The sequence below is a fragment of the Jaculus jaculus genome, chromosome 9, assembly GCF_020740685.1.
Source record: "Jaculus jaculus isolate mJacJac1 chromosome 9, mJacJac1.mat.Y.cur, whole genome shotgun sequence".
NCBI classification, from domain to species: domain Eukaryota; kingdom Metazoa; phylum Chordata; class Mammalia; order Rodentia; family Dipodidae; genus Jaculus; species Jaculus jaculus.
The window spans coordinates 93,254,391-93,273,051 of record NC_059110.1 but is presented as its reverse complement, the minus strand read 5'-3'; the positions used below and the strand labels follow the sequence as shown (position 1 = coordinate 93,273,051).

General features: G+C 52.9%; 1 protein-coding gene across 2 annotated transcripts; it reads right to left on the bottom strand.

Moving 5' to 3' along the window:
• Positions 1 to 2,576: 2,576 nt before the first annotated feature.
• Positions 2,577 to 13,873, bottom strand: Rasl10b (RAS like family 10 member B). Of its 2 annotated transcripts, none has more exons than XM_045159288.1 (4): positions 13,828 to 13,873; positions 10,064 to 10,420; positions 3,417 to 3,541; positions 2,577 to 2,847 (listed from the first exon to the last, which is right to left on the bottom strand). In XM_045159288.1, the coding sequence occupies exons 2-4, from the start codon at positions 10,277 to 10,279 to the stop codon at positions 2,577 to 2,579; spliced, it is 612 nt and encodes a 203-aa protein (XP_045015223.1). In that variant the 5' UTR covers positions 10,280 to 10,420; positions 13,828 to 13,873. The 2 variants fall into 2 exon arrangements, with proteins under 2 accessions (XP_045015223.1, XP_045015222.1); XM_045159287.1 differs by lacking the exon at positions 13,828 to 13,873 and adding an exon at positions 13,252 to 13,299.
• Positions 13,874 to 18,661: the final 4,788 nt, after the last annotated feature.

The window sequence follows — 18,661 nt, the reverse complement described above, 5'->3', positions numbered from 1 at the left end:
ACTCATCTGGGAACAAAGACCACTCAGGGTGAAGAGGGATGGTTGATAACATTCGTCACAGTTCTACATCCACGAAGGATGTAGACGGAGGACGGAGGGTCTCCAAATCTAACCCAGAGTGGGAAGACGCAGGGGCAGATCCAGGCCGTGGTGAGGTCGGGTCATGATGCTCCCCCTTGGATGGGTGTAACTAGCTGGAAGTTTAGGGGCTGGAGAAAAGGAGGTAAGTCCAGAACCCTTCTCCCTTGATTTCTGGGTTGACTGGGCTTTGGAATAGGAGTCCCCCTTCACCAACCGCACACTCCTAGAAAGCCCAGCACAGAGGCACTGAAGGGATCTGCCTCTCTCCGCGAGGAACAGAGCAGACACAGTAGTACAGAAACGAGGGAAAACACTCCCTGATTTTTAATCTGACTTCCAGTAACAGCTCAATGGTGTCACACGCACACGCACTTCCAGACCCTGTGGTGGGAAACCCTGGTAGGGGAGGGGATGGACAGAGACGCAGAAAGGGAGTGGAAGGACCTGAAGTCCGAGACCTGGGGTGAAGCCGAGGGACTCGAGGAGGGCTACATTCCGATGGCTTCCGCAGGGCTGGGGAGCCAGAGGCCTGGATCCCCCACACCCACACTTTGGGGGCCTCAGAGTTGCGGGCGATGGAGCACAAGAGATGCTGCCATTCTTCATCCTGTCCCCCTGTGAACCAGGGCTGGGGACGCAAGAGACAAATGTGGCCAGCCCTCCTCCTTACCCTCCCAGCCACTCTGAAGTGTGGGGAAGGGGAGCCACCTCCTCTGTTCCAAAGGGAGGCTCAGAGAGGGCAAGTCGTGCGCCCAAAGGTCATGCAGCACAGCAGGGACTAGAACCCAGGAACGTTGGATTGCTCAAGGTCAGGGCCTTAGCTGTAGGGCTGTGCTGCCCCCGGTTGGGTGGAGAGAATGGGAGTTGGTGGGGGAAGCAGAAGAGAGAATCACAGATTCCCTCCTACACTGGATCTCAATGATAAATTCCCCACCCACAACCCTGCCCCAGATTCTTCTCCATCACTGCTCTGGGTACTTGATTTCCGAGGCCCGGTGGTTCTTTGTGCCCCTCTTGATATCCTTCCTCCCAACCAGACCAGGGTGGAAGCCGAGGGTCCATCCCTCAAGAACTTCCTTTGGCCGGGGCAAGGGGGCACAGTGCCATTACTTCCTCCCTCCAGGTCCCCCAGCAATCCCTCGGGCCATTCCTGCAATCTTCAGTAATATTATTTCTAAATCAGTACAAAACGGACAGTGATCAGCTCCGGTGAGGAGAGGTAGAAACCCGGCCAGGCAGCCGGAGAATATGGGGTGGGGTGAGTTAGGGCATAGGGCCACCTGGTGTTGGGACAAAGGGGTCAGATCCTGAGGGCTTCCACCAATGGGTGGGGAAGATGCCTATCTTCCCCAGGCACAGAGGTCTCCAGCATTCTTTTCCTGACTCTACTCATGCCCAGATTGTCCGAGTCAATCTGGGACGTGCTGGAGGCAGAGTCTGGGGTAGTCAGACCGGGGTGGGACTGGGAGACAGCATTGTCACTGGCACACTCAGACCCCATCCTGCCCACCACCCTGCACTCCACACACAACTCAGCTCCCCTAACCTGGCAGACCACTCAGTACAGGAGGTAACAGAGAAGTGAACCTGCTATCATAGGAAACATGTCCTTTGGGAGTGGGGATATCCCCGCTCCACACTGTCAAAACAAAGCAAAACAAAACGAAAAAGTTTTAGCTCCCGGCGGGACGGGGGAGGGCGGGAAGATCGGGCTTTCGGGTCAGGAGGGGTGAGGGGCACCCGGCAGGGATGGACTATTGAGTTAAGGCTGGAAGGTAGGTGGTTGTGTCTCTGGGGGGGTTGCTGGGTAGGGAGGTCTCCCTGGAAGTGGGAGAACTCAGCTTTCTCTCCCCCTGACGGATCTGGGATCTCAGCCCTAGGACCCTTTGGTTAACGGTCCTTGGGCTACGTGCATCTCTCTGCCCCGTGGCCGGTGGTGGTGCTGCCGGTCAGAAAGCCTGGCATCACAAAGTCGCCAGGTTCTACGACAAGGGGATGGACAAGATGAGAGAGCCCTGTGAGTGGAGCTGGCGGGGGGCTGGCTGTGGGGGTGGTGGTGGGGGTGCTGGGGGGAGGGAGGCTGGAGGGTGGATAGGACCACCAGTAAGGACTGTTGGGGCAGACAGACACGGGAAAGGAGGACACGGCGGAGGACGGCGGGTAGGGGTGGAGTGGGGGCAAAGACAGACACACTCTGGGGAAGACGCGCGGGGGCCCCAGCCTAGGCAGCGCCCCCGCCACCCCACCGTCCATCCATCTCCCGCGCTCTCCCCTGTGCCCGCCGGCTGCGGCGCCCCCCTGGCGGCCGGGCCGGGTACTACACGCACTACAGCGCTGACCGTGGCTGTCCCGGGAGGACCCGCGGAAGTCTTGGGGGGGGGGGCGAGGGGGGCTCCCCGTCGCCCTCGGCTTCTCCCTCTCGCGGGGAGCTGCGCGGCCGCCCCGAGGAGGGTCCCCCCCCAGCCGCCCCGCGGGGCCCCTCCCGCCCGCCCGCCTCACATGATGGCGCAGCGGTTGCGGCGCAGCGCGCCCTGGAAGCGCAGCGCGGCGTGCACGTGCTTGCAGCGGGCGCAGCCGACGCTCTTGAGCAGCTCGCTGAAGAGCAGCAGGATGTGCCAGTTGTACTTGGCCGAGCACTCCACGTAGCCGCACTTCCACGTCTTGCGCACCAGGTGCGACACGTTCCAGCGCGGAATGACGCGCCCGCGCTGCAGGTCCCGCTTGTTGCCCACGATGATGATGGGCGTCTCCGAGGTGCCGATCACCCTGCGAGGGAAGGCGGGAACCTCAGAGCCCTGCCCCCCTCCCCACCCCCGGGGGGCTCACAGACAACCCGCAGGCTCTGTTCCGGGTGCTGGCTCCAAGGGATGTGTGTGGGTGGGGGGAGGGGGAAAGGGGGTTACATTCTAAGCGTGACAGATGGCTCCAAAAGGGGGTACCACTGTCATTCCTGTTTTACAAGCGAGGAGACTGAGGCTTAAATGCTAACTGGTCCACAGTCATGTTCCCAGTCACCCCTTGGTCGCAGTCCCAAGATGAGCCAGCAAAAGTGGGGGCATACTAGGGTGTGGTGAGCCATGCTCGTCATCCTCGCACTGAGGAAGCAAGTTGAGGTAGGAGGATCTTGAGTTCGAGTCCAGCCTGGTTACACAGTGAAACCTTGTCTCAAAATCGGGAAAGGACAAGAAGTGAGTGTGTGTGTTCGAATGAATGTACAAGCGGGAACAATAGACAATAGACTTCACGTGTGACTGACTCCCTCTGTCCTCATCTCTCGGGAGCAGGCTAGCAGGGGGCACCCACAGAGGTGGTAACGGACTGTTGCAGCTGCTCACCTCGTCTCCAGGATCTGTTGACGGATGGTCTTGACGTACTCAAAGCTGTCAAAGCAGCAGATGTCGTAGACCAGGATGTAGGCGTGGACGCTCCGGAGTCCCCTGCAGCAGGCATCTGCCCACTCCTGCAACACCCCCGGGGCCAGTACCACCGTCAGAGCAGCCACAAGGCCCCCCAGCCGGCAGCCACCCCCGTCAGGCTGACAGTGCTGTCATCTGCCACTGCACCTGAGGCCTTCCGCACCCCCACGCTCAGGAGGCCAGGCCTAGAGGAAATGCAGGTGCTCAGGGATGCGAGCTTCCCTCCCCCACCAGGACAGAGCAGGGTGATGCTGACTGGCCTCCAGCCCCACTATCCTGTCTTGTGCCTATCTGGAGGTTAGATCCACCTTATCCCGTCCACCCATTCATCCATTTATCCATCTGTCCTTCTATCCATCATTCATTCATTCAGACATTTCTTTAAGAAAAACCTTTATTAGTTACTTTTAAGAGCACAGTCCTGAGCTAATGGTTGGGCCTGCTGAAATCCTACCTTCCAATGCTTAGCGGAAGTGTCTCCTCTGAAAAGCGTGTGAGATGACGCCCTTCATCTCCTGTGTCTTTGATTATACCCTGGTTACATCTGTTCCATTTCCAGTTTCCCAGATGCTGTGAGCTCCCAAGAGGGCCAGAAGCTGTCCTTCCTCATTTTACACACTCCCGCCTCTGTCTGTCAGCTAAAGGAGTTGGCTTTTAGGAGATACCCCTTAATTGCAGGATGTACGCTGTTGTGAGCTCTCCATGGTCCTGAATTCCACAGGGCCAAACCTGAGATCCAGGCAGGTCTTGTTTTAACATAGCCCTTCCGCGGCTTCCTCCCGCTCCTCTCAGCAATTACAGATGAGAAACAGGAGGCCTGAGGATTGAAATATTGAGACTGGGGGCTGGGGAGATGGCTCAGCAGTTAAAGGCACTTGCTTGCAAAGGCTGATGGACCCAGGTTTGATTCCCTGGTACCCGTGTAAACCAGAGGCACAGAGTGGTACATATATCTGGAGTTCATTTGCAGTGCCAATCTCCCATTCTCTCTCTCTCTCCTTGCAAATGAATAATAAAGAGAAAAATTAAAAAAAACACTGAGACTGGGAGCATGAGAGGGGTGGCATTGCAGAGACACAGAGCAGAGCCCAGGGAGAGCAGAGAAATTTGGGGATTTTCTTGTTTTGACAGTGCTTCCCTGTGTAGCAAAGGCTGGTCTTGAAACCTCGACGCTCCTGCCTCCCGGCTGCTGGCAATACCAGCATGCACCACCACACGGGGCTTGAGAGGAGACTTCCTAAATGTTTGTTTGTGGCAACTTCTCAGGGAGGGGCTTCAGCTCAAGATGAATAGGGCCCTTGGAAAGGCTGAATGTGCTAAAGAGAAGGTTCCTTGAGAGATTAATTAGCTAATTAACCTGCCAACAGATGTAATTGCAAGAGGAAGTTCAGGCAGACAGTGTGCAGAAAGGAGATCCCTGAAGTTGGGGGTGGGCAGAGGTATTTGGAGGGAAAAGAGAATCAAGGTTTTCTCCCTTGAGGGTTCATGAAAAGACTAAAAGGTGGAGGAGGGATATAGCTTAGCTGTAGAGCAGCTGCCTAGCATGTGTGGGACTCTCTGATTCCCTCCAACACACACACACACGCACACGCAAGATTAGAAGGAGGTAGAGGTCATGTCTTCTGACCCAGCTTGAGTTGAGTTGGGGCGAGGGCTGGGCACAAAGAGGGTTGAAGCTGGGTGGCAGCTGTGGTGTGTGAAATCTGACTTCGGAACAGCATTTCCAACCCAAAGGCTGGGAAGATGCTGCAGCGGGCTTCCCTGGGGAGGTGATGTGGCATCTTCGCTTTGTGCTGAGGTTTTAATTTCTGGTGCAGAGGGAGGATGCTGAAGGCAAATCTAAAACTGTAGAAAATCACGGACCTGCTTCCTCTCAGACAGACCTGGGAACACTGCGTTCTCCAGGACACGGTGGCCTCACAGAGCCAGGGGTCTGCCTGCTTGCAGATCCTCCCTCAACCCACGAGGAGTGAAGACTTGTGGGAAGAGGGAGGGAGGAGAGGCTCCCAGCCTTTGAGGGTGACAGCCCCGTCCCTCCCTCAACATGCTGCCTCCTCAAGGAGACCCCAGGCTACCTCCCACTCCCTGCTCTGTGGAGGCTCCAAAAAGGGAGAGAGAAAAGCCTGCTGACTGGTTGGGCTGTCCCTCTACTCCTTGACTGAAGGGAATAATTGAGAACACTCGGTTTTCTGTCCAGCTTGCTCTGTGTATAGTTCTAATTTGTCTCCTGGAAGACCATTTTGGAGCTGTGTTAAGACAGAGGATGGGCAGATCATACAGCTCAATGGCAGAACCTACATATAGAGTGTGTATGGCCCTGGGTTCGATCCCTAGCACCAAAACAAACACAGGAGAGGAGTTGGGGAGATGACTCAGTGACTAAAACACTTGCTGCACGTCTCTGAGTACCTGAGTTTGCATCCCTAGATGCCATATAAAACTGGAAGCTGTAGGCTGGAGAGATGGCTTAGTGGTTTTAAGGTGCTTGCCTACAAAGCCTAAGAACCTCTGTTTGATTCCACAGTACCCACGTAAGCCAGATGTACAAAGTGGTGTGTGCATCTGCAGTCCCTTTGCAGTGGCTGGAAGCCCTGTGCACCCATTCTCTCTATCTGCTCCCCCCCCCTCTCTAAGTAAATAAATAAAAACTGGAAGCTGCACCTATGGCAAGAAGGGAGGAGACAAGAGAATTTTCCAGAGACTTGGAAGCTGGTGAAGGAAGTGGTGAACAACAGCCACTGAGAAACCCTACCTCAAATAAAGTAAAAGGCAAGGACCAATCCAAAGGTTGTCCTCTGACCTCCACATGTGCATGCTCTCTCACACACATAACCAAAAAAAAGGAGAGGGAGCTAGAGAGATGGCTTTGTGGTTAAAGGTGCTTGCTGGCAAAGCCTACTGGCCTGGGTACAATTTCCCAACTCCCTACATAAAGCCAGACACAAGGGGCTGGAGAGATGGCTTAGTGATTAAGTGCTTGCCTGTGAAGCCTAAGGACCCTGGTTCAAGGCTCAATTCCCCAGGATCCACGTTAGCCAGATGCACAAGGGGGCGCATGTGTATGGAGTTCATTTGCAATGGCTGGAGGCTCTGGCATGCCCATTCTCTCTCTCTCTCTTTCTGCTTCTTTCTCTGTCTGTTGCTCTCAAATAAATAAATAAAAATAAACAAAAAAACTTTAAAAAGATTGACACACACACATTGACAGAGCATGGTGGACACATATGTAATCCCACCACTCAGGAGGCAGAGGAGGAAGTTTAGGAGTTCAAGATTGTCCTCATATAGAGAGTTCCAGGCCAATTTGGGCTACATGACAGACAGCCTGTCTTTAAAAAGCAAAGGAGGGCTGGAGAGATGGCTAAGCAGTTAAGGTGCTTGCCTGTGAAGCCTAAGGACCCAGGTTTGATTCCCCAGTACCCATGCAAGCCAGATGCACAAGGTAGTGCTTGTGTCTGGAGTTTGTTTGCACTGGCTAGAGGTCCTAGCATGTCCATTCTCTCTCTCTCTCTCAAATAAATAAATGAATAAATATTCTTTTAAAAAAGAAACAGAAACACAAAGGCTTTAAATACATATATAAAAAATGGTCAACCTCACTAATCAGAAATGTAAATAGAGTACATTGAATATTATATCTCAATTCCTAGATTGTGAATACTCCAAAAGTTTAATAATATATTCACATGGTAAGGCTTTAGGGAACTGAGCTGTCACACCCAACATATGCAGGCCATATTATGTACAACTTTTATAGGAGGGACTCTGGGGATGGAGAGATGGTTTGGTGGCTAAGGCGCTTGCTTGCAAAGCAAAGGACCTAGGTTCAATTCCCCAGGACCCATGTAAGCCAGATGTACAAGGTGGCACATGCATGTGCAGTTTGTTTGCAGCAGCTGGAGGCCCTGGCACATTCATTCTCTCTCTATTTGCCCCCCACTGCTTTTCTCTCAAATAAATAAATAAATAAAATATATTTTTAAAAAAGAAAACAGAATAGAAAGGACTCTGGACACATCTTCCAAATCCAGGTTCATTTACCCTTTGATCCAGTAATGCCATTTCCAGCAGCTAATCACATAGAGAGATATACCTATGCACAAACTGACTTATGCCCAAAGCGACAAAAGATTGGAAACCACCCACTTGCCCAGTAAGACAGGAACCATGAAACATTTCTTCCAGGAAGTACGAAGTAGCAAAGAGAAGAGAATGCGCAAGTTCTTCAGATAGTGACATGAAACAGCTCTAGGCCAAGACATTAAGTTAAATAAGAGCAGGCGTGGGGCTGTACTCCGGTAATCTCAGTTACTCTGAGGATGAGGCCGGAGGATTTTGAGTTCACGGTTAGCTGGGGCAATAGAGCGAGATATTGCCTCTTATTGAAAACATCAACAGGGGCTGGAGAGACAGCTCAGCAGTTAAAGGCCCTTGCTTGCAAAGCTTGCTGGCCTGGGTTCGATTCTCCAGCACCCACATAAAGCCAGACAAGCAAAGAGGCACATGTGTCTGGAGTTTATTTGCAGCATCAAGAAGCCCTGGTGTGCCCATACTCACTCCCTCTTTTCCTTCCTTCCTCTATCCCTCCCTCCCTCTCTCTTCACTCTTAAATGAATAAATCTGAAAACCATCAACAAAGGAGACTGGGGAGATGGATGGCTCAGTGGTTACCAGTGCTTGTTGTGCAAACCTGGCGACTGGATTCAAGTCCTCAGCACCCTTTCTCTCAAATAAATAAATAAATAAATAAATAAATAATAATAATTAAAAAGTAGAGTGGAGAGTGTCTGAAGAAGGCACCCATGTGAACCTCTGGCCTCCACATACATGCACATGCACCCACATACACAAATGTGCCAACACACACAGGAACATGCATACAAAGAGATCACACACACATATACACCCAGAAAGAAACAACAAATACTGAAAGTGTGAATGAAAAACATCACACACACACACACACACACACACACACACACACACACACACACGCACAAAATGGCTAGAGAGCAGAGCCACAGGATGAAAGGGGCCAGGGTCGGAACCAAGACTTTTTTTTTTTTTTTTTTTTTGAGGTAGGGTTTCACTCTTGCTCAGGCTGACCTGGAATTCACTATGTAGTCTCAGGGTGGCCTCGAACTCATGGTGATCCTCCTACCTCTGCCTCCTGAGTGCTGAGATTAAAGGCGTGTGCCACCACGCCAGGCTTGAAACCAAGATTTCTCTGGCTGTAGTTTGGGTGTTTAGTCTGTCTGACCTATTCCCAAATTGAAATGACATTAAAATTCTGTCTGACCTATTCCCAAATTGAAATTACACTGAAGATAAATACACAACTAAATGTAGAGAAAGAAGCAAAGCTCAGTGTCAGGCTTGGAGCCAGATTTGAGTGTCTACTCACGATCCCCGTCAAGGGCTCCATTAGGGAATTAGAAGGCCCCAATCCAGGACCCACGGCCCTGACCTGCTCAGGCGTGTTTGTTTCTAGAGCAGATGTCGGGACCTGTCTTGTATGGTGAGCTCAGGCACCTGGGACGAGGGAGACCAGCCACGCTGGCAGATTGGGCCCAGGCCCTCCTGCTGAGACAGCGCTGAATGCTCAGCAGCTGCTAGCCCCAGCCTGGCAGATTGCTGAATCTGCTGTTACAACTGCCCAGGACCTGTCCTCTACCTCCTGGGTATCTACAGCTTTGTTTATCCTCATGTGAAGCCTCAGAAAGCTTTGGTCAGAGGACCCCACAGTAAGAAAATGCATCCAGGCACTCAGCTTTCCTACACCTGCTCCCTCTCAGGGCAGAGAGACGGGGAAGGAGGGAGGGCCTGGTCTCAGGAAACTGGAAGAAGGTTCATGGGGAGCTTGGAGACCCCGGGAGGGGGGCACCTGAGCCCAAACGCTGCAGGGAGGGGCCCTAGAGGTATTGCTAAGGCAGAGGGGTGAGAGTGGGATGGGGGGCAAGCATCCATCACCTCAGGGAGGACGCCCTTAGACAGAGACCTGAGTGGATCTCCAGCGACTCTGAGAACACCCCTTTCCCTGGTTCCAGACAGTCCTGCTGTCCCTTCTATAGTTGACAATGAGGAGTGAGGCTCTGAGGCCAGGGCAGGCAGAGCCCAGAGGATGAACAGAAAGTTGGTGCTCCTCGTCATTCTCCCCACGACCCCTTACTAGCCCCAAACCTACTTTGTTCCACCACCTCACACCCTAACAGGCTAGATATCCCCCCCACAAGAGCCAAATTGGTGGTCTCATTCCCTCCATCACAGCCCTCACCCACCGTACAGCTGCCCGTCAGTCTTTCCTCACCAGACTTTGAATTCCTTGAAAGCAAATTCCATATCCGTTTTGCTGACCATTCATTCCTGATGCCCAGCGCAGGGCCTGGCACACACTAAACAATCATCAAATATTTGTTGAATTAACTAGCATACAAATGAATGGCTTCCTGGGGTGATTCTAAGAAGGGAGGCCCAAGGTGCAGCGCAGTGCTCCTAGCAACTGAGAGCTAAGGAGGGTTAGAGCCCGGCCTGTCCACGCCCCTCACTGCCCCACAGGGCCTGCCTACCTGAAGTGTGTTGACAGGGAAGGTGCTGATGGGTGGGAAGTCCAGGATCTGGAGGTCGTGCACATGGCCGTTCATGACCACAGCAGGCAGGTAGAGGCGGCGGGCGGTGGTGGGCACACAGACCTCGCTGAACTCGTTGTACAAGAACTGGCGCACGATGGCACTCTTGCCCACACCTCGTGCCCCCAGCACAGCCACCCGGTAGGTGGAGACCATGCCTTCCGCCCCACTCCGCCACCGCGTCCTTGCCTGGGGCTCCCCCGGGCTGCATATTCCAGGGGCTGGGGGCTCAGCCACCCTCAGGACCAAGCATTGCTGCCTCTGCTTGCCTTGGGCCCTCTGCGGCCTCCACCTAGACTGGGGAGGGGGGGAAACAAGTGGTGGCTCAGTGCACTGGCTTATATCTGCTCCTGCCTTGCCCTTTTCACTGCTGGTCTTTACTGAGGCTCCCCCTTGAATGCCTTCCCTTCTCCAGAACCTGCGTCCTTGCCTATCCGAAAGCCCCCTCCACCACGCCTTATCCGCTTCTCCTGCAACCCATTTGACTTGCATTGTGAGCAGGTCTGGCCCCCTCCCCCCAGCCCAAGGCAGGCTTCACAGCACTGGACTTGAGTTCAGATTCCAGCTTTTCCCCCAAGGCTGGGGCAAAATGGCAGCTCCCCCGTGTCTGAGTTTCATCCTGAAGGGGCAAGACCCAGCAAGAACACCTCAGCAGAGGCCCTCCCGGTGTCCGGTGGGGAAGAGAACTCTTCCTCATACAGGACTGCTCTTACATTACAGGACATTCGACTTTCACGGTTCCCAGGAGGTAGCTGGCCCGCAGCAGCCTTCAGTGACTGCGATGACCAGAAATGCCCTCATCATTTCCCCAAGTCCCGCTGCACTAGATGACAGCATTGACTCTGGCCAGCGAGTGCTTGCTGTCAGCACGCCCACATGGTTGTCCTCCGGTCAATACAGTATCCCCAAGGGAGAAGGATTGCCAGTCGTACTTCACAGAGGAAGCTCTGTGTGCCCCACATCACAGCTGGGAATGGCAGCTACTCCTGTCTACAGGTTGTAGCACTTACAGCGTCCACGTGTAGCCATTCCAAATGGTGACTGCATACAGACTAAATGCTGGGTCTGACTCTCTGGCATGCCCTGGAGCCAAGAGGGAGGGCCTGGCACACAGATGGTGCCTAGGAAAGGGGTTGAACTTGGAGGGGAACTCATTAGCAACTCGCTTGTTTAGTTTCTGTGACTTCTAGAGTTTGGGTGTAAACCCCAGCTTTGACATTTTCTTTTTAGTCTTTGGCCAGCGGGGCAAGCCACTTGCCTGAGAGCTGTGCTCTGCACATATGTGAATGGGATCAAAAAAGGTGCCCCACTTCCAGAGATAATCCTTCAACTGTGTGTGTGTGGAGGGGCGGGGGGCTTTCTCATCATTTCCCTGAACTGGATGATGTTCCCAGTGGCTGCTAAGTAGGCCCAGGGCAGGTGGGCTTGCTGGGCTCCAAAAGGACCACACTTTTTTGTGTAAGTGCGGTTCTGGGTGGATGCGTGGCTCTTTCCACATATACATGATTCACAGCCAAGTGTCCCCCAGGCTGTTCAGGACCAAAGGACTCAGTGTATGTGTGTGCGTGCATACAGAATAGTAAATAAAGGATACGATGTGGAGCGAGAACTGTCAAGGTTTGCTTCCCAATTTTTCCATTCACCTAAAGTGTAAGCTTGGGCAAGGAACTTTACAGGGTATTGCGGGGTTGTCTGTGCAAAGCCCAGTGCCTGGCGGAGAGTAGGTATGCAATAAACAAGTACAAATGCTTAAATAGAGAAATAAATGAATAAAATAAAGTCATATGACTACTATTAGGTGCAGGGGCCTGTTGCTCATTTAAAGTTTCCACACTCTCGAAGTGGGACTGCCTAGAAGCGATCACTAGCCAGTGTTGCATGAGCTCACATGGATGTAGTATGCATGAGCGTGTGCGTGTGTGCGTGCATGTGCGTGATTGCTCTCCTTTTATTGAGGGAAAAACCAAAACAAGACCCCCAAAGATGTAGTAGGGAAGAAAGGTCTCTTAACCAGCTGAGTTGTGCACTAAGTCTAGGACCCCAACTCCCTTTGTGCCCCGTGCGCGTCCCTTCCCCAACAGGTGTTCACACATGTGTCAGATCCAGCTGAGGCAGAACCAGTCCTTCCACACCATACATCCCTCCAGGTTCCTAGCCCCCTTGGGCATCCCTGGTTGCTGCCAGCTTGGCAGAAAGACTGGGTTAATTACATAACAGCACAAGCAGGTGGGGAGGAGGGAGACCTAGGGGAGTGACAGAGGGCAAGGAACAGAGAGTCCTGGTCTCTGGGTGTGGCAACTTAAGAGGTTTCTAGGATATAGTTTACCTGCAGACTCTCCCTGCCCAGAAACCAACCCTTTCTGGGGAGTAGCACAACGGAACGCAAGACAGAGCCTGGGATCCAGGGACGGGGTGTCAGAGGCCCCCCAGGCAGGGTCCAGCCTCCTGGAACTCACCAGGCCCGAGTGCGGCCCTGTCTCCAACTCAGATGTGACAGGTGTCCCCTCTTTCTTCTCAGGCAGAGGTCCTGGGTCTCAGCTGTTACCAAGCCCACATGCCTGGCGAGGTGGGGACTGAAAGGTTTGTCCTAGGAAGCTGGGCCCAGGCCCCTGAGCTTGCTCCCCAAGGCCTGTGCTCTGCAGTGAGTCTGCAGACAGCTCCCAGCAAAAGACAGGGGCCACACACTGAGGCCCAAACCTCCTTCTAGTCCCCTTTCCTTAGCCTGGACACCTGGGTCCCTGCCTCATCACGTGGGGTTTGGTTGGCGGGCGGTGGGGTGGGGGGAGAGGTCAGGGGCTTTTGAGGATCACGAGAGGCAGGGTCACACGTCCGCCCATCGCGTATCCCTTACCACGTTCGTTCGCGTGAGGGTAAGGGGTGACGGGGGGATGCTGACCTGATTGGCAGGAGTTGGTGGGGGAGGGATGCAGGAGCCCAGCGGGCTCCCTTGCCTCCAGTACGGTGCGGGCACCCCGGGGGGCTCCCCACCCCCCCCCCGCACACACCCCAGCTCCAGCATTCACGTGGCGGCCTCCGGACGCCCCTCACCCCGCCGACGACCCCTCTCCTCTCCCCGCCCCCCCCCACCAAGGCCCGCCCGCTGACCTCCGGCCGCCGCCGCCGCTTACCCGGGGCCGTCCTAGCCGCCTGCCCCGTGCCCTGGCCGGCCGGCCGGCGGGGCCGCGCTCCCCCCCGGGCTCCGGCGCTGCGCCCGGCTCGGCTCCGCGGCCCGCCCGGGGGAGGGAGGAGCGGCGCCGCCGGCTGCCGGGGCGCGGGGGGCGCTGCGCCGAGGGGTCGCGCTCTGCTGCTCTCCCCGCCGAGCGGAGCGCACCGCCCGCCCGCCCGCCCGCTCGCGCCGGCGGCGGGGGAGGCGGGCGCGGGGTGGGGGGGGGGCGTTCCGCTGGGTCCCCGCGCCCGACGGATTCACGCGGGCATCGCTGGACCAGTGAGTGGTTCCCTACTCCCTAACCTCGACCTTCTTCACCTCCTCCTCCTCCTGCGCTCTCCGCCCTCTCCCTGCCAGAGCCGGGAAGAGCGGGGAGCACAAGGACCCGAAAGGGCCCCGAAAGCCTCCTCCCTCCTCGGGCTTCATTCCCACTCCTGCCCTCACATCCCCGCATGCCGTGAACCTCGTCCTCCATCCATCCTCTCTCCATCCCCCGCCCCCCAACGCCACCCCGGGGGTCTGTTCTTTGCACTCTCACCCGTCCACTCAGTCAGTGACTGACAGGCGGCCAGTGCCCTGCGCTGGGTCCTGGGCATCCAGGTTCCTCTCCACCCCTGGAGGACAGAGTGAGGAGGGTGGTCACCCTCACCCTTCACTGCGGCAGTGAAAGGCAGCCCAGGCTAGCGCCAAGCCAAGCTGGGTCCCTGCCAATGTATGACCTCCACTCCTCTAAAGCTGCTAATCTCTCTCTCTCTTAGAATGGGAGACACCAGCCTTTGCCAGACTTGAAGGCGAAACTCGCTCATTGAACTTATTCTAAAATCTTCATATTTTTTTTAACCAATAACTAACATTTATTATCCCAGACAATGTGGCAAGAACTGTGCCCACACCCTCACGTTGAGCCCCACGACATTCTATGAAGTAGACGTTTCCACCCACTCTACAGATGAGACCGCTGAGGTGGAGAGAGGCCGGAGAACTCCTCTCACTTAAACTGCAATGTGACATACAAAGACCAAGGGTCTAGCCGGGCAGCTGGTGGCAAGCTTGGCATGGGCTCAGAGTCCAAAACAGACAGACAACCGGTCCTCATACGCACTCTGAGCAAAGTCCAGGCTCTGCGGGTGGGCCAAGAGGACTCAGTGGAGGTGTGGAGAAGTGGTCAGGGCTTGCTTGAGAAGGGAGATCAGGAACAAGACAGCCTGAACTGGAGCAAGGGTAGTGAAGGTGACAACTTACAGGCCCTGCATTAGTTACTTTCCTTGCTGCAGTCACAGCTACCCGACGAGGAGGAAAGGGTTTATTTCCGCTCGAGAGTTAACCGGACCTAGACCATCCTGGCCGGTGGAAGTGTGAGGTGGCGGGGCGGTCAGGAGCCAGAGAGGTGAATGCTGGTTCTGAGTTCACTTTTTTCTTTTTTACCCTTTCATTCAGTCCAGGACCCCGGCTCATGGGATAGTGCCACCTACATTAAGGATGGATCTTTCCTCCTCAGTGATACCTCTCAGGCTAACACTCTCACAGACACACCCCGAGGTATCTTTCCTAGATGACCCCAAACCCAACCATGCTCACAATGGAGATTAAGCATTGCAGGCCTGAATTGCTAGGGGTCGTTTGAACTCAGCCCAGTGCTGGCTGGATGGGAACACAGTGAAGAGCTTTGAAGCAGGACTGTGCTATCAGGTTGTGTTTAAATGCTTCCAGGAGGAGGAGGAGGACCAGGGTTTCCCCCATTGGAACTGGGACTCACATATTCTGCCAAAGCTTATTTTATTTTATTACTGTGGACTCCAGCTCACTCACAGAACACACTTTCCTTCTTCCCTTTGTGCTCTGCATTTGGGCACTATCTCTTTTCTTTTAAAATATATTCTATTTATTTTTATTTATTTGAGAGAGAGTGAGAGCGGCAGATAGAGAGAATGCTCCCCAGCCCCCCACTAGGGCCTCTAGCCACTGCAGACGAACTCCAGACAAATGCACCATCTTGCGTACCTGTGCACCCAGCTTACACAGGTACTGCGGAATCAAACCTGGGTCCTCTGGCTTTGCCGGCAAGTGCCTTAACTGCTAAGCTATCTTTCCAGCCCCACGTTCTCTTTTCTTAAAAAATTATTTATGAGAGAGTGGAGAAGGAGAGAGACAGAGAGACAGACAGACCAACATGATCTCAGGACCTCTTGCCACCTCAAAGGAACTCTAGCTGCACTGGTCACTTTATGTGTACCTGATTTTATGTGGATACTAGGAAATAGAAACTGGGCTGTCAAGCTTTGTAAGCAAGCACCTTTACTCTGAGCCTTCTCTAGCCCCTCCTTTTTATAAAATATTTTCATTTACTTGTTGGACACTTTTCTTTTTTGGGTGGGGGTTCAAGGTAGGGTCTCACTCTAGTCCAGGCTGACCTGGAATTCACTATGTAGTCTCAGGGTGGCCTTGAACTCACAGTGATCCTCTTACCTTTGCCTCCCGAGTGCTGGGATTAAAGGCGTGCACCACCATGCCCAGCCCTGGACACTTTTCTTTTTTTTTTTTCATTGAGGTAGGGTCTCACTATGGTCCAGGCTGACCTGGAATTAACTATGTAATCTCAGGGTGGCCTCGAACTCTCAGCAATCCTAACTCTGCCTCCCGAGTGCTGGGATTAAAGGTGTGCGCCACCAAGCCCGGCTGACACTTTTCTTAATAGCTCTCCCCAGAAAGCTTAGTGGCTATGAGCCTGTGTTTCATCATCAGACAGATCTGGATTTGAAGTAACTCTCCAACAATCAGACACTGCTTTTTCATGACATGTGGATGTGGTTTCTTGTCCCACTGTTGCTTGTTGGGCATTAGTGTACTAAGGTGTGAAAAGTGTCTAAAATAATGCCTGGCACACAGTAATCTCAGTGTCTAGCACGATGCCTGGCATGCGGCAACTCAGTGCCTAGCACGATGCGTGGCATGCAGTAAGTCTGGTGTGTGGCCTTTGCTTTATCTTGCCTTTTCACACACACACACTGCATTCTTGGGAGACTGAACACTACTATGGGAATATTTCCATTTTTTTCTACCTGGGCTCCCAGAGTTAGCAGGTGGGTTTGAGAAGGGCCAGTACAGTAGCTTGATGCAAAATTCAGACTGGGAATGGCAGGGCCTTCCAGGGTGCCACCTTAGGGAGTAGAGCAGGAATCAGATGTAACTGTCTCCACCAGACCACAGTGGGGGTCACTGAGGCCTCTTCACTTGATTAAATCATTCTAGGCACTGTTTTCCATTGTATCTGAAAATCTTTCATCCTTAACGTTATTTGAAAACCCTAAACTTTCTGTCATTCTCCCAGGGCATAGCTCCTTTTCAGCCCAAGGGGGGCTAGAAATAAGAAATCAAGCAATGCTTACATTCATAGCTTGGGGCCTGTATTAGTTATGGCTCTCTAGAGGAACAGAACTGATAAAATGAATTGTATTAAAAGGGAATTTATTGGATTAGTTTACAGCATTCCAACAATAGCGGTTGGCAGGCCTGAAAGTCAAGGAACCCAGTAGCTGCTGTGTCCATGAGGCTGGATGCCTCAGCAGTCCCAATCCAGCCCTGAAGGCCTGGAGGCTTCTTCCTGCAGAGCTGCTGGTCTTCAGTCCATGTTGGAAGGCAGCAAGCAGCACCAGCAGCCAGGTGGGAGGAAGGAATTCCTTTATCCCAGAGCTTCCTTAGATAAAATTCCCCTCTGAGAGAGGCCGCCCACTCTGCAGGAAGGGCTCACCCTGAGAGAAGGACTTCCTCCTTTAGTTATTCCTTCCTGGAAGCAACTTCAGAGACCCACTTATGAGGAAAGTCTGTGGATTACTAAACAGTTGACACAAAACTTAACCATTTTAGGGCCAATCTTCTCAAAAGCTTCTCAATGGGACCTGGGGAGATGGCCCAGCTGGTAAGAGTGCTTGCTGTGCAGTACGATGATCTGAGCTTGATGTCACATATCCCTGTGGCCCTGGGTGCTGAGGAGGGTGGGAACAGGATTGTTGGATTTCCTAAGACACCAAGTCTTATTGGGGAGGGGGAACTTCTTCATGTAGCTTACACTAGGAGAGCACAAAGCCACAGGCTATATGGTCTCATTAGCCTTCAGTGGAGGGTCATTTAAAACATCATCATCATCATTTATTTGTTTATTTTTTATTTTATTTATTTATTTATTTATTTGATAGTGACAGAGAGAGAAAGAGGCAGATAGGGAGAGAAGAGAGAGAATGGGTGTGCCAGGGCCTCCAGCCACTGCAAACGAACTCCAGACGCTTGCGCCCTCTTGTGCATCTGGCTAACGTGGGACCTGGGGAATCGAGCCTCGAACCGGGATCCTTAGGCTTCACAGACAAGCGCTTAACCGCTAAGCCATATCTCCAGCCCAATCATCATCATTTATTTTAGTTTTTCGAGGTAGGGTCTTGCTCCAGCACAGGCTGACCTAGAGTAATTCACTCTGTACTCTCAGGCTGGCCTCCAACTCACGGTGATCATCCTACATCCACCTCCCGAATGCTGGGATTAAAGGCATGCATCATCACCATGCACAGTGAAGGTATTATTTTTTTCATTTTTTTGTTCATTTTTATTTATTTAATTCAGTGACAGAGGTAGAGAGAAAAGAGGCAGATAGAGAAAGAGAGAGAGAGAGAGAGAGAGAGACCTTGTGTATCTGGCTAACCTGGGTTCTGGGGAAGTGAGCCTTGAACCCGGGTCCTTAGGCTTTACAGGCAAGTGCTTAACTGCTATGCCATTTCTCCAGCCCAAAGGTATTATTTTTATTAAAAACAAAAGCAAAGGGCTGGAGAGGTGGCTTAGCAGTTAAGGAACTTGCCTGTGAAGCCTAAGGACCCATGTTCAGCTCTCCAGATCCCACATAAGCCAGGCACAGAAGGTGATGCAAGTGCGCAAGGCCCACATGTGCACTAGGTGCACACCCATCTGGAGCTTTTTAAAAAATTTTTATTAACAACTTCCATGATTGTAAACAATATCAGTGGTAATGCCCTCCTTCCCCCCACTCTCCCCTTTGAAACACCACTCTCCATCATATCCCCTCCCCCACCTAATCAGTCTCTCTTTTATTTTGATGTCATGATCTTTTCCTCCTCTTATGATGGTCTTGTGTAGGTAGTGTCAGGCACTGTGAAGTCATGGATATCCAGGCCATTTTGTGTCTGGAGGAGCACGTTGTAAGGAGTCCTATCCTTCCTTTGGCTCTTACATTCTTTTTATTTATTTATTTTTTCAAATTTTAATTAACAACTTCCATGATTATAAAAAATATCCCATGGTAATAACTTCCCTCCCCCCACTTTCCCCTTTGAAACTCCACTCTCCATCATACCCCCTCCCCATCTCAA